Genomic DNA, 14,423 nt, shown 5'->3' with positions numbered 1-14,423 from the left:
ATGCCTTTCCAATGAAGTTCTAAGAGAGGTTGTTAAAGAAACAACAACAAAGAGTATATGGGAGAAGTTGGAATCACTCTACATGGCCAAGAGTGTTACCAATAGGCTACTTTTGAAAAGTAAACTCTACGATTTACGCTTGGAGGAAGGTAAGCCTTTGAAACCTCACTTAGATGAGTTTTATTCCATTGTTATGGATTTGCAAAACATTGATGTCAATCTTGATGATGAAGACTTGGCAATTTATCTTTTATGTTCTCTACCCCCTTCTTATAAAAATTTTAGAGAAACTCTACTCTATGGTAGAGATAATTTGAGTAGTGATGATGTGAAGAGTGCCTTAACACAAAGGGACCTTATTGATACACAGTTGTCACAAAAGTCACCAAGCAATGCTAGTGACGGTTTGTTTGTAAGGGGGAGGTCACAAGAGAAAGGTTCCACTAGTGGGAGTGGAAACAAGGGTAAAGGGAGGTCCAAGTCCATTAGGCCAAATAAAAATAAAACTTGTAACTATTGCAAGCTTAAGGGCCACATCAAGAAGGATTGTTGGAAGCTTAAAAAGAAAAATGAGGAAGAGGCTAAGGAAGGAACTAGCAATGCTAATGCTAGTTATGTGAATGATAGTGATGATGGTGATGTTTTAGTTGCCACACATGGGTACAAAGATAATGATGAGTGGATTCTTGATTCGGGGTGCACATTCCACATGACTCCCAACAAAACTTTCTTCCATACTTTTGAAAGTGTTGATGGGGGAAATGTTACCATGGGAAACAACACTACTTGTAAGGTTGTTGGGATTGGGAGCATTAGAGTAAAAATGTTTGATGGGATTGTGAGGACCTTAACCGATGTAAGGTATGTCCCGGGGTTGAAAAAGAATCTTTTATCTTTGGGTACTCTTGATAAGATCGGGTGTAAAATTACTTGTGAAGGTGGAGTTATGAAGGTTGCCAAGGGCTCACTAGTGGTGATGAAGGGGAAGTTGAATGGGAGTTTGTATGCTCTTCAAGGTTCAACCATTCTTGGCTCGGCAAATGTATCCACAAGCACAATGTCCGATCATGACACCAAACTTTGGCACTTGAAGCTTGGTCACATGGGCGAAAGAGATATGTTTGAACTCTCTAAACAAGGTTTATTTGATGGGAAGAAATTTGGGAACCTTAGTTTTTGTGAACATTGTGTTTATGGGAAACACAAGAGAGTTAGTTTTAAACCCGCCATTCACAACACTAAGGGAATTTTAGATTATGTCCATTCCGATTTGTGGGGGCCTTCTCGAATGCCCTCCCTTAGTGGTTGTAGCTACATGTTGACCTTTATTGATGATTTCTCTAGGAAAGTTTGGTGTTATTTTATAAAACATAAAAATGAAGTTTTTGATGTCTTCTTGGAATGGAAGAAGATGATTGAAAAGAAAACCGATAGGAGTATCAAGACCTTAAGAACCGACAATGGTCTTGAATTTGTTGATAGTAAATTTCTCAAATATTGTTCTAATGAAGGTATTGTTAGACATAGAACTTGTGCAGGATGTCCTCAACAAAATGGTGTAGCGGAGAGGATGAATAAAACATTGTTAGAAAGGGCTGATGCATGCTAAAACAAGCTAATTTGGGGAAGCAATTTTGGGACGAAGCGGTGGCTACGGCATGTTACTTGATCAACCATTCACCTAATACCACCTTGAAGTTCAAATCGCCACAAGAGGTGTGGTACAACACTCCGGTAAACTATTCTAGTCTTAGGATCTTTGGTTGTCCAGCTTATATTCATGTAAATGATGGTAAGTTAGAACCTAGGGCTAGAAAAGGCATTTTTGTGGATATGGAGTGGGTGTGAAGGGGTATAGGGTATGGTGTAATGATTCAAAGAAAATAATTGTTTCTAGAGATGTTGTTTTTGATGAAAATAGTATGCTTGTATCTAATGTTGAAAAACCTTTTGATAATGATGTAAATAAAGATGCACAAGTGGAGGTTGAATCTTCCAATATTGATGATGAGAAAGATGATAATGTTCAACAAAGGTCTCCTCCTTTGTCCACAACTAGGCAAAGAAGGAAGATCGTGGCTCCAAGGAGGTATATTGAAGAGTGTGATTATGTTGTTTATGCTCTCAACATTGCTAGCGAAGTCGAAGGGTTAAATGAACCAAGTACGTACAAGGAGGCTATGGCCTCAAATGACTCAAGCAAGTGGTTGATTGCTATGAAGTAAGAGATGGAGTCTCTTGCAAAGAATGGAACTTGGGATATCGTTGTTGCGCCAAAGAAAAAGAAGATTGTGGGGTGCAAGTGGATATTCAAGAGGAAGGAGGGTCCTTCAAGTGATATTCCTCCCATCTACAAAGCAAGGGTAGTTACAAAGGGATACTCTCAAATTGAGGGTGTTGATTTTCATCAGGTTTTCTCACCGGTGGTGAAACACTCTTCTATAAGGGCATTGCTTGCTTTGGTGGCGATGGAGGATTTGGAATTACATCAATTGGATGTAAAGACGGCTTTTCTTCACGGTGAGCTTGAAGAAGAAATATTTATGAAGCAACCAGAAGGTTTTGAGGTAGCCGGTAAGGAAAATCATGTGTGTAGATTGAAGAGGTCATTGTATGGGTTGAAGCAATCTCCAAGGCAATGGTATAAAAGGTTTGATTCCTTTATGATTTCACATGATTTTATTAGAAGTTCTTATGATAATTGTGTCTATTTTAAGAAGTTTGAAGATGGTTCTTTATTATATTTGCTCTTATATGTTGATGACATGCTAGTAGCATGTAGTTCTTTGTTTAAGGTGGAGAACTTGAAAGAGTTGCTTTCAAGTGAATTTGATATGAAAGATCTTGGTGAAGCCAAGAAGATTCTTGGGATGGAGATTTTGAGAGATCGGGCTAAGGGTGTCTTATACCTTAGTCAAAGGAAGTACATTGAGAAAGTTGTGCGACGTTTCTCTATGGATGATGCTAAAGGTGTGTCTACTCCTCTTGCTTCTCATTTCAAATTATCCAAGAATTTGTGTCCACAAACAAAGGCGGATGAAGAGCAAATGGTAAGAATTTCATACACTAGTGCCGTTGGTAGCGTTATGTATGCTATGGTATGTTCTAGACCCGACATTGCTCATGCGGTGAGTTTGGTGAGTAGATATATGTCTAATCCGAGGAAGGGACATTGGGAGGCGCTAAAGTGGTTATTGAGGTATTTGAAAGATACTTCAAATGTTTGTCTCATGTATGGGAAAAATGCAAGCGAGCTAACCGGGTTTTGTGACTCGGATTATGGTGGTGATCTAGATAATAGAAAGTCCACAAGTGGGTTCGTGTTCACTTTGGGTGGTTCGGCGATTAGTTGGCAATTATCGTTGCAAGATGTGGTTGCTCTCTCTACAACCGAAGCGGAGTACATAGCCGTGGCCGAGTCATTCAAAGAGGCAAAGTGGCTTAAAGGTCTTGTTGGTGAGATGTGCAATAAAATGTGTGAGGTAAGTGTGCATTGTGATAGTCAAAGTGCAATTCATTTGGCTAGAAATCAAAATACATTTCATAGAAGATCCAAGCACATTGATATTAAGTATAATTTCATCCGGGATGAAGTTGAGCACAAAAGGGTGTTATTGAAAAAGATTGACACTACGGAAAATCCGGCCGACATGATGACAAAGTCATTACCTACTACCAAGTTCGAATTATGTGTTGACTTGGTAGGTTTAGCTCCTTGCTTGAAGTAATGCCCTCTTGGGGCATTTTGAGGTGTGTATGTTTTTATTATGAAGTGAATTGATGAATGTTGTAACTTGGGTGAACTCAAGTCAAGGTGGAGATTGTTGTGAATGGTAGTATACTAATGTGGTAGTATACTAATGTGTGACTTGAGTGCACATAAATGGGGTGAATTCATGAGTGTGACTCTTGGATGGTGGTAACTAAATGGGTGTAATTATGTGTGGAGTATTCATGGTGAATTATGTGTGTTAATGATGATTAATGAAGAAGAAGAAGGGTCTTGGTTAATGAAAGCACGATCAGAATTCTGACAGTAGGATCTGTATGGTCGCTCGACCTGTCCGCTCGACTGAGCGAGCTCTCCGCTCGACCGAGCAAGTCTCTTTGTTTGGTCGAGCAGTCAGACAAAATGTATCCAGAAGGTGCCTGCTTCTCGCTCGACCGAGCCGCTCGACCCGAGCGAGCTCTCTGTTCAGTCGAGCAGTCTCTCTGATATGCGTGGGATGCTGTTTTTTGACCTTCCAAGTTCCTAGAGTTATTTCATAGTATTCATTATTCAATATTAACTATGTATTTATGTGAGCCATTCACCTTCATGTATCTAGTACTATAAATAGGGCTCTCATACTCACACATCAAACACAACCCCTAAGCCAAACACATAGCCTTTCTTGTTTGTCATCTCTATCTCAATTGTAATTCTTCATATTGAAGTGTTGTTCATATTCTTTTGATATAATATAAACATAAACTACACACCACGGAGGACGTAGCCATCATTGGGTGAACCTCCTTAAATCTTTGTGTCCTTTTTAGTTACATCGTCAAACTTTGTTTTGTTCGTTGTTGTTTGTTCTTAGCATCGTAACGTATTTGGAGATCGTTTTCACTTAGGGATACCATTTATGAAATGCAAAAACTTAGGCTACCATTGAAAAGGTTTCATGGGCAGCCGTGATCTTTTCTCCACCGTGCTTCAAAATGTGTAGTTGTTATGGTATACATCATGTCTTTTCGCTTCAACCAGATTATATATACTTTCATGATATAAGGAATTCATAAATCATATGGCAGATAGTAGCCATGGGTGAAACCAGATTATCATTCTATCCCCATCATTTTTCACTGGTATTCAAGTTAACGAAAAGCTCAACCACCATTCTTCGTTCAAGATTGCCATTCACCAAGTTGTTCTTGATAAAACAACCCCGTTATCAGCACAGCCGTTCAGTTCACACAACATTCAAACTTTCACCTTAAAACCCATAAAGAAAAAATCCATTTCATACGAAAAACAGTGAAAAGCCGGAAAACAGTGAGCATCAATAATAAAAACCCAGTACTTCTTGTGCAATACATACAAAAAAATAAGAAAAAAGGTAACACATTAATTAAAAGTTAAAAATTATGAGAAAAGTAAAGAAACCTATAGATTCTCGACGAATTTGTTCATACCGAACAGGGCAAGGAAGATTGCTGTAATCTGTAATTTCTTCAGTTTTCGGACGTTGGGTTGGTAAAGCCCTCATTGCCGGTACTGTAGGAGGAATTCTGCTATTGTTAAGTAATTTCAGAGCTTGCAATATCAACAAATAACCCTGTTGTGAATGGGCTATGGCAATAGTGAGGAAACAATAACAAAAGCAAGTGCAAAGACAAACATTAAAAACAGAGTACCAACAAAAATGGACGACAACACACAATATAAATGAATGATACCTCCCCTCAAAATAAGTATTTATCATTTATATAAGCAAAAATACATTAATGATTCACCTTACAAGTTTAAGAATATAAGCTCTCACATAAACCCTAATACAAGTGGAGAAACCTCTCTAGTTATTTCTTAGTATTAAGCTCTCACATAAACCCTAATAAACTCTTAAGACCCTTTATATAGTGCCTTGACATATTAGGAGGCCTTAGGACAAACCAACACAAGCCCATGAAGAATTGTAGATAAAACAGTAATGCATTTTGATTTCCCGCTGACTGCCGCTCAACCTGTCGAGCAATGAACTAGAGGCTACTGTCCTACTGCTGCATGCTAGCTCGTTCGTGCCCCTCTTGCTCAATAGGTCGAGCAGCCTTGATGTCCTCCCATTCTTCGTGTCTTGCCTTTACTAAGGCACTCCAACTCATCATCATTCATCACTTGATCAAGTGACCCAAAGCATATGTGTCCATAATTCATAATACTCTCATCTTCACTCTAAAGAGTGCAAGATAGAGCATGCATGGTCAAGTGATCGAACCCATAACTAACCTCATGGAAATTGGCTCTACACTCAACAAAACCAAATACCCAATCTCTCCTTGAGTTAGAGATCAAAGCACATGCACATGGAGAACAAGAGAATAAGAGGGTTTTATAGAAAGAATCTCATCATGGAGAAGAAATGGAGCAATGCATGAAAATTAGGGGTGTTTCTTCTTGTAGGACTTTAGGATTGTTTTTGGGTTGTTTTACTTTAATAAAAATAAAAAATTATCTTGAATAATTTAATTTTTTAATGATTTTTCTTAAATAATTTTACCTATTGATTAACTATGAATAATCCCAATTTTATAGGGTACTTTTCTAAAGTAAACTCGGGTAATCGAATTTTACCAAAAACGTAAAGTAAAAATTAATATAAAATTAGAGATTAGTTTTGAAAATTTACATAAAAGATTCTAAAAAACTTATGACATTTTTTAATTTTTTCTCGATATTTTATTTTAATTTCTCTTTTTTTTTAAATAAAACTTGCTATAGCAGGTCATCCAATTACCCGAGTTTGCTCGAGGCAAATACCTTATAAAGTTGGGATTATTCTTGGTTAATCAATATATGAGATTATTATAAGAAAATTATGAAAAAGTTGGATTATTCTAAGTGTTGAGTCAAGCTCCAAATCTTATCTATCCCTTGGCTTGCACGTTTGAGAATGAAGTTGTGAGTGCAAGAAAGTATGAGGGCATATGCTTTGGGTCAATCAATAAAGTGATTGATGAGGGTGGTTTAGAGTATCTCAATGATGGGAAGGCACAAAGATTGGGAGCATGTGAAGGTAGCTCGACAGGTCTAGCACCATGGCTCGATCGAGCCAAGCAGCAGCTACAATACAGAAGACACTAAAAGTGAGGCTCGACTGGTTGAGCGTGATGTGCTCGGTCGAGCAGTTTCTAGCGGGTGAAACAGAAGCCTTTCTATTTTATGTCCGATTTTTTGTAGGCTTTTAAGCCATTGGTCTTAAGGCTCCCAAACATGTCTTAGGACTATATAAGGGGTCTTAGGAATTCATTAGGATTTATGTGAGAGCCTAATACTAATAGTTAATTAGGGTTTTAGCCAAAAGAGTTTTCTCCACTTGTATTAGGGTATTTGAGGGAGATTGACATTAAAAGTTCAATCTTTGCTTTGAAAGGTTGTTCTTGAAGCTTATAAGGTGAATCATTAATATATTATTGATTATATTAATGATAAAATACTTTGTTTGAGGGAGAGATATCCTTAGATATCTCATATATTGTGTGTTTTGCTTCTTCCATTGTTATATTCTGTTTTTGTGGTTATTCTTTGCATTAGTTTGTTGTTTGTTTCTTCACCATTGTCATAGCCCATTCACAACATTAAGTAACTTTTCCTAATAAAAATGTTAAATTTAATGTTTTTTAAATTTGCAAATTGAAATAGCTTCTTCTTATTATTATTGTTGTTGTTGTTGTTGTTATAAGCAAAGTTTGAATAAGCTGCTCTTATCAATGTATTTAAAATCAATTGGTTAAATCAATTCATAAAATTACTTAGGTAAATCGGCCAAATCTTATAGTTGTAATTATTTTATAAACAATCAATAACCATTAAATATTTTTTAATCAAGCATCTCGTTAACAATAACTTATCGGCCAAATTTTTTAATTGTCAAACAAATCAACAACCTCACAACAATAATTTGCCAAACAACTCCATTAAAAATATGTTAGAACAACTAATAGGAAAACAAACTTTTAAAAAGTGAGAGAAGGTGTACAATAAATTCGGTGTTTATTTGTGTAAATCGGGTTTGGTTTGGTATGACGTGAATAAATTTTGGATCATTGAATCTGTTTCAAAAAGGAAAGAAAGTGATTGAATTGTTGGGACTTGGAAAACTCATGATGAAAGACGTAGAGGAATTAAAATTGCTGCTGTCTGCTGACATAAACTATCTTCCTTGAAGCGGTTGATACTCGCGCTCTTTCCTGTGAATGACAGGTATGTAATTTGTTCTGTCTCTCTCAAATTCCCGATTATTGCACTTCAATTCTCTTAATATGGTTAACAATACGAAATTTACAAACTACATTGTTGTCTGTTGTTCGATTGACTCTTTTAGCTTTCAATTCTATTGGAACAACTATATTTTAATATATTTTCGGTTTACTTTATACTAGTTTTGATATCATGTGCAGTATTCTGGATTATCTTGAAAATTTATAAGACATTATGAAAATTATGTTGATTTGATTAAGTGTTGTGTGTGAGGTAACATGGTTGTTATTGAAATTCAACTTGTTCTGTAATTTAGGGCTGCATTTTAGGAATATTTATGCTTATGATTAGCTTTTTTCAGGAATTGTTAGGTTAAATTCTGAAAACTTTGTGTGATTGATTTGTGAACTAGTTTTGAGATTCTAATAACTGGAGAACAATTTTTTTCTGGGTTTACCATGGAACTTTTGTTAAATTCTGTCTTTCTTGAGCCGAGGGTCTCTCTTTCCCCTAACTCCTTTGGTAGGGGTATGGTCTGCTGTTTTCCTTCCCTTGATTATGAGTTTTATGGGTGGAATATATTGGATATGATGATGATGATGTCTATCCTTAATCTCAAGTCCATTGCTAACTGCCCCTCTCTAACCTGCATTTCAACAACTTTGTTTTTAAGTCCTACTCTTCATGGAATCTTTTGGATCCAATACTTGACCTTGAAGTTCCTAGTTCCGACTCGCATTTGATGCCTCTAAATTAAGCTAGTTATCCATTTTGATGGACTTTTCATGACATGATATTTGAGGGAATTTTGAAGACTTCTGGTTGTGGTCAATAGTTGACAAATTCTATCTCCTTGGTTTTGTACACAATTGACAAATTCTATTTATAACGTAATAATTTCATATGCTCTGAAACCAAGTTGAAGACCATATTTCGAAGCAGGAGTATGTTTGCATCTTACTGAATAGGTTTCGGGAACAGGCTGCTTGAGGTATTTCAACACTTTTCTAGGGGAAAAGGGCATATCTTCCCTGTTATGCACCCATTGTGATGGCATTTTTAATTTACATAAATAAATTAGTTTACAAGATCAGAAAGATATATTTCTTTTTCTTCAAGGCCTTGAGAACTCACAACAACACAACACATTGCCAAAACCTTAATTCCATAAGATTGGGTCGGCTATATGAATCAATAGATCATTTCCAGTGGTCCTCCACATGGATTCTTCATCTTTATTCATTTCAATTTTCTACCATCTTAGCCTGTAAGTCTAAATCTTTCGTATCCTTTCCACACCTGCCCTCCAAGCCAAGAGAACTACTAATTCTTATTTGTTTGCTCACTGTTAAGGTTCATTCTTAAAAGGTTATTATTTTGCTGAACTTGAGTTTAACATGAGTTGGATAAAGATATTTGTCATTTCATCATGTTAGAGTACATGTTATCAAGACTTTGACATGAGGACACGTATTAATTAGCTTGAAACGTATAAATTTGAATTTCGTTATGTTCTAGTTAGGTTGAGCTCTGTTAGGTTATGAAATAGTTTACACACAATGGCTACTGAACCATTTAATATTTCTAGAATATATATTACCAAGTTATGTCAGACAGTGAGAGAAGAGAATGGTAGGATCACTATGGAGTGTCTTGGTTTTTCCTTTTTGGTATTGGTGATCTGTATCAAACATAAAGATGTCATTCGACATGCTTATGCCGCTGGATACTTTCTGATATACAAGTATATAGTATATGATTCGATTTGATTAGCTCATCAAAGTACTAACGTTGAAGGTTTTTGCAAGTATATAAGCAACTAATGATATGTAATCCTTTTTGTACATAATTTTCACAAAACTCTCATTTATTTCTCTACAAAATGTGCATTACTGCATTTGAACAATGTGTTTTACAATTTCTGATTGTATACTATATATAATCACAAGAACGAGATTTTGCAGTTTGTACAAGGAGTTTCTGGGCTCCTGACACAACAAGCCAGTATGCATTTTTATCATGCGAAGCAAAATCTTACAAAACATCTTAAAGCATCGTCTCTTGTATATTCTTTGATGCACTGAGGACTGCTACCTCATTTCTGCAGGACAATCTTGCTCAGACTTGGGCGTCTGTAGATAGGACTGTATATTCTTGAGCTGATCAACAACTTCCTTAATAATAGGCCTTTCAACTGGGTTCTGATTGACACACTTGCAGGCTACATCGAGTACCCGCATCATCTCTTGTTCATATCCTTTGCCTCTAAGGACAGGATCAAAGATTTCCTCATGTTTTCCTTCTCTTTTGAGTTGCTGCACCCATACAACTATTTCTCTAGAGGTTTTTGATCTGGATACCTCTACTGGCCTTTTTCCTGTGAGTAGTTCAAGTATTACGACTCCAAAACTGTATACATCACCCCTCAATGTGGCCACCCAAGCCTGCCCATATTCCGGAGGAATGTATCCCAGTGTTCCGACTAGCTCTGTGGTGACATGAGTTCGATAAGGGAGAATTAGCCTAGATAATCCAAAATCAGCAACATGTGCTTCAAAATTTCCATCAAGGAGAATGTTACTGGACTTTATATCACGGTGCACAATGTGTGGTTCACAGATTTGGTGCATGTAAGCAAGCCCTCTACCAGCTCCAAGGGCTATTTTCAGCCGTAATGGCCAATCAAGTTGGGATGGGCCATCGGGATTTTCATGTAGCCAGTAGTCTAGGCTTCCATTTTCCATATAGGAATACATTAATAGCCGCAAACCATCATGCACGCAATATCCCAGCAATGAGACGAGATTTTCATGTTGAGCCATTGACAGAGCCTCCACTTCTGCTTTAAATTCTCGCTCTATTAGACACATATCTCCTGACAGCTTTTTGATAGCAAGCTTAGCCCCATTATTTAAGGTTGCCTTGTAAACCAAACCGAAACCTCCACAGCCAATGATGTTCTCCTGGTTGAAATTGTTGGTGGCTTTCAGCACATCAAGTATAGTCAACTCTTTGATCTCAGTTGTGTTGCTCGGAAAGACTATAACTAGACTAGTATCTTTGCCAACCTCTCGGGAACTGGAGTATATGGAGGTCATTTCTGTTTCAAACTTGTCGTTGTCACCTCCTGGAAGGATTCTTCTCTTAGACATTATCCAGTACACCAGAATTACTAAAATGCATGAAAAGATGAAGCAGACACCAAGGGTAATCCCTAACAACAGATTCCTGTTAATGCCTTTACCACGGAGATTCTGACGTGCTGTTCCTGGGACCAATTGATCTTGACAAGGATGATGCTGTAGAACTCGGCCGCATAGCCTTGGATTCCCCATATAGCTAGATTCTGTAAAAGTGTCAAACTGACCACCTGTTGGTATCGATCCGTTGAGATTGTTGAAGGATACATTGAACTTCGATAAGAAATTTAGGCTTTGCAACGATACTGGAATTTCTCCAGTCAACTGATTCCTCGAGAGGTCTAGCATTTCAAGGTTCGTGAGGTTGGAAAATTCTGATGGAATGCTGCCTGTGAATTTGTTTTCACTGAGATCCAGCACATGAAGATTCTGTAATTGACTAATTTCAACTGGAATCTCACCACTGATGCTGTTACCCTTAAGGTATATAGCGGGTGGCAGGTTCGCAAGCTGGTTATATTGCTGTTGGCTCGCGTTGTTCGGGGCAACAAACACGGGGAGCTCAAGATAGCTTCGATTCAACTTATTCGCGACCTTCTCCGAAAGCAGTGCTGGTAGTTTGTTAATTTGCACCGGATATGTTCCTTTTATATGATTCATAGACAAGTCCAAGTAGAAAAAGTTTGGCAGAGTTCCAAACCAGTCCGGAATTGTTCCTGTGATTCGATTGAATGATAAATCCAGAACCTCTAAACTCTTTATATGAATGAGCCACTCTGGTACTCTCCCATTCAGTTGACACCCTCCAAAAGCTAGAACTTGGAGGTTTTTGAAATGTCCTGATTCTATCAAGTTCATTTCACTTGGCAGTACTTCATTATAAAAGTTTTTCGACAGGATAAGTGTCGTAAGGCTCTTGCAGCGTGCGAAAATTTTGATCGCATCCGATACATTGGTAAAGCTATTATTAGATAAAGCAATGAAAGTTAGAGATGTCAACTTCAGTACACTAGGAGAAACAGGTCCTGACAACTTATTAGTGGCTACTCTGATTGCAGTTAGGGACTTGCAGGAGAACAAACTTTCAGGCAAGTTCCCTGTAAATTTATTGTTACCAAGGTCAAGAATCTCGAGCCTGACAAGTCTCGAGAAATCAAGGGTAGAGATGTTACCGTGAAGAGAATTAACTCGTAAAATTAGCTTTACGAGCTTTGTGCAATTCATCAAAGATGCAGGTACTAAACCACTGAAATGGTTTATGTGAAGGTGCAATTGCTCCAAGTTCGAGAGCTTCCCGATATCCTGAGGAATCGCCCCAGAAAAGTTGTTGGAATATAATTCAATGATCCTGAGATTGGTTAGGCTAAGCATGGCTTCTCCAATAGTCCCAGTTATGTTATTTGCAGGCACTGATAACTCAACCAGTGATTGCAAGTTATAAATATTATCAGGAAGTAATCCAGACAACAAATTGAAACCCGCCCGAAAGACTTGAAGCTTAGAACATCTTCCAAGTCCAACAGGAATCTCCCCAGAAAAATGGTTGGTGGAAAAATCAAGAGAATTGGCGCATATGAATGAAGGAATCTGACCAGTAAACCCATTAATACTGGCATTAAAACTGGTCAAATTCAGCTCATTTCCAAACCAATTTGATTCAATCTTGCCATGGAATTGATTGTTTGAGATATCTACAAATTGAATGGTAGAAGGGAAACTACCATTCAATGAAAAAGCAGTATATAAGGTACCATCCAACTTATTGGAGCTGATATCAATGATCACAAGACTATTCAATGAAGAAAAAAGCCCTTTTGGAAGAACCCCAGAAAGGAAATTATGAGAAACATTAAGGTAAGAAAGGGTTGTAAGATTCCCAAGTGAAGAGGATATGTTTCCTGTTAATCCTCTTTTGGGGACCCACAAACGATTAACACGACCCGAGATATCACACCCAATTCCATCCCAAGAACAGCAATCCGAAGCAGTACTCCAATTAAGTGGGTTAGTAAGAGAAGCAGAAAAGGTTAAAAGGGATTTTTGATCATCAGGATGACAATCTTGTTGGTAAGAGAATGTGAAGGAATATAAGAGTAAGATGAAGAGAAGATGAAAACTTGTATAAGAAAAAGAAGGTTGGAGTTCAATAAGCATGGTTTAAAAGAATTTAATTAAGAATTTTGGTATGTTTTTTTGTTGTTTTGATTAAGGTCAATCAAGTAAGAGTAGGGGACAGTTTTTGGGTTGATTTTGAGTTGATGATTGATGAGGAAGAAGGGGAAGAGAGGAAGGAAGAGGACATGAAGATAGGTGCTTGGTCCAGTCATGTGGGCTTCCACTTCTTGTGTTTGTATTGCATCTCATCTCCCCATCTTCAACCCTTTGCTCAAAAGAAAGAGAAAAGAAAAAGGGGTTATTTTAAATATACAACAATAAAATAATTGATGTTGATGTGGATATGTTTTTTCTTTTTTCTTTTCAATGTGTACTCCTTTCGTCTCGGGTCAATTAGGAGGATAGAGAAAAATTATGGTCTTAATAAAAAATAGATATTGATAATAAATGAAGAAAGAATAAAATGTGGATAAAATTCAAAATGAAAGTTAAAATACATAAGTGAGAGTGAGATTAAAAGAAAGATGTGGGTTGTTGTTTAAAAATAGAATTAATGCAAAATGAATAGGACGGGAAAGTAATCCTTTTGTTCCTCCATTTTAATTTAATTGAAATATTTAGTTCTCACTTTGGATTAATTGTGCTCCCAAAATAGTTTTGATAATTCAATATTTGCCCGACTTTATAATCGAATTCGATATGACCAGACTTTAAAAATTGATTTATAATTTTGTAAAAATCAACTTGAACAGAAGACCTAATTTTAAATAGATTTAAACACCTAACCCAATGACCTGAATGGACATTTCTACATAATCCTCTTGAAATCCAAAAAATAAGTGTTTTAATATTCAAAGTTGATGTTTTAAATAATTTATTAAATATTTAGCTCAATTTAAAATTCTCTTATGGTTAGACCGTCTTAAATGAGAATTTATAATTTTAGTACTTTAACTTATTATACTTAATTTTTTAATCTCTGTGCCAAAGATAAATAAATTTAAATGACTAATATTAATACTATATTTTAGTCTTTTGTGAGTGAGCCCAAAAAAAGGAGATTGAGATTATGAGCTATGAAGAAAGCGTTTACTTTTCGGGAAGGAGGCTATGGAGAGTGGACTTTGTTATTAAAAAGATGGTTTGGAACATTAGTAGTGTTATAAAGTATGTAAGATTTTAGAGATAGAGAGAGAAAGGTCTCATTG

At 36.7% G+C, this 14,423-nt stretch overlaps 1 protein-coding gene across 1 annotated transcript; it reads right to left on the bottom strand.

Moving 5' to 3' along the window:
* Positions 1-9,783: 9,783 nt before the first annotated feature.
* Positions 9,784-13,623, bottom strand: LOC130827294 (tyrosine-sulfated glycopeptide receptor 1). The gene has a single exon (XM_057692961.1). The coding sequence runs from the start codon at positions 13,252-13,254 to the stop codon at positions 10,051-10,053; it is 3,204 nt and encodes a 1,067-aa protein (XP_057548944.1). The 5' UTR covers positions 13,255-13,623; the 3' UTR covers positions 9,784-10,050.
* Positions 13,624-14,423: the final 800 nt, after the last annotated feature.

This window comes from Amaranthus tricolor, chromosome 11, assembly GCF_026212465.1.
Source record: "Amaranthus tricolor cultivar Red isolate AtriRed21 chromosome 11, ASM2621246v1, whole genome shotgun sequence".
In the NCBI taxonomy this organism is placed as follows: domain Eukaryota; kingdom Viridiplantae; phylum Streptophyta; class Magnoliopsida; order Caryophyllales; family Amaranthaceae; genus Amaranthus; species Amaranthus tricolor.
Note: the sequence above shows the minus strand (reverse complement) of the source record. Positions and strands in the feature narration are given on the sequence as shown.

Coding starts and splice junctions, on each gene's coding strand:
- LOC130827294 (XM_057692961.1), bottom strand. CDS start 13,254: ATGCTTATTGAACTCCAACCTTCTTTTTCTTATACAAGTTTTCATCTT.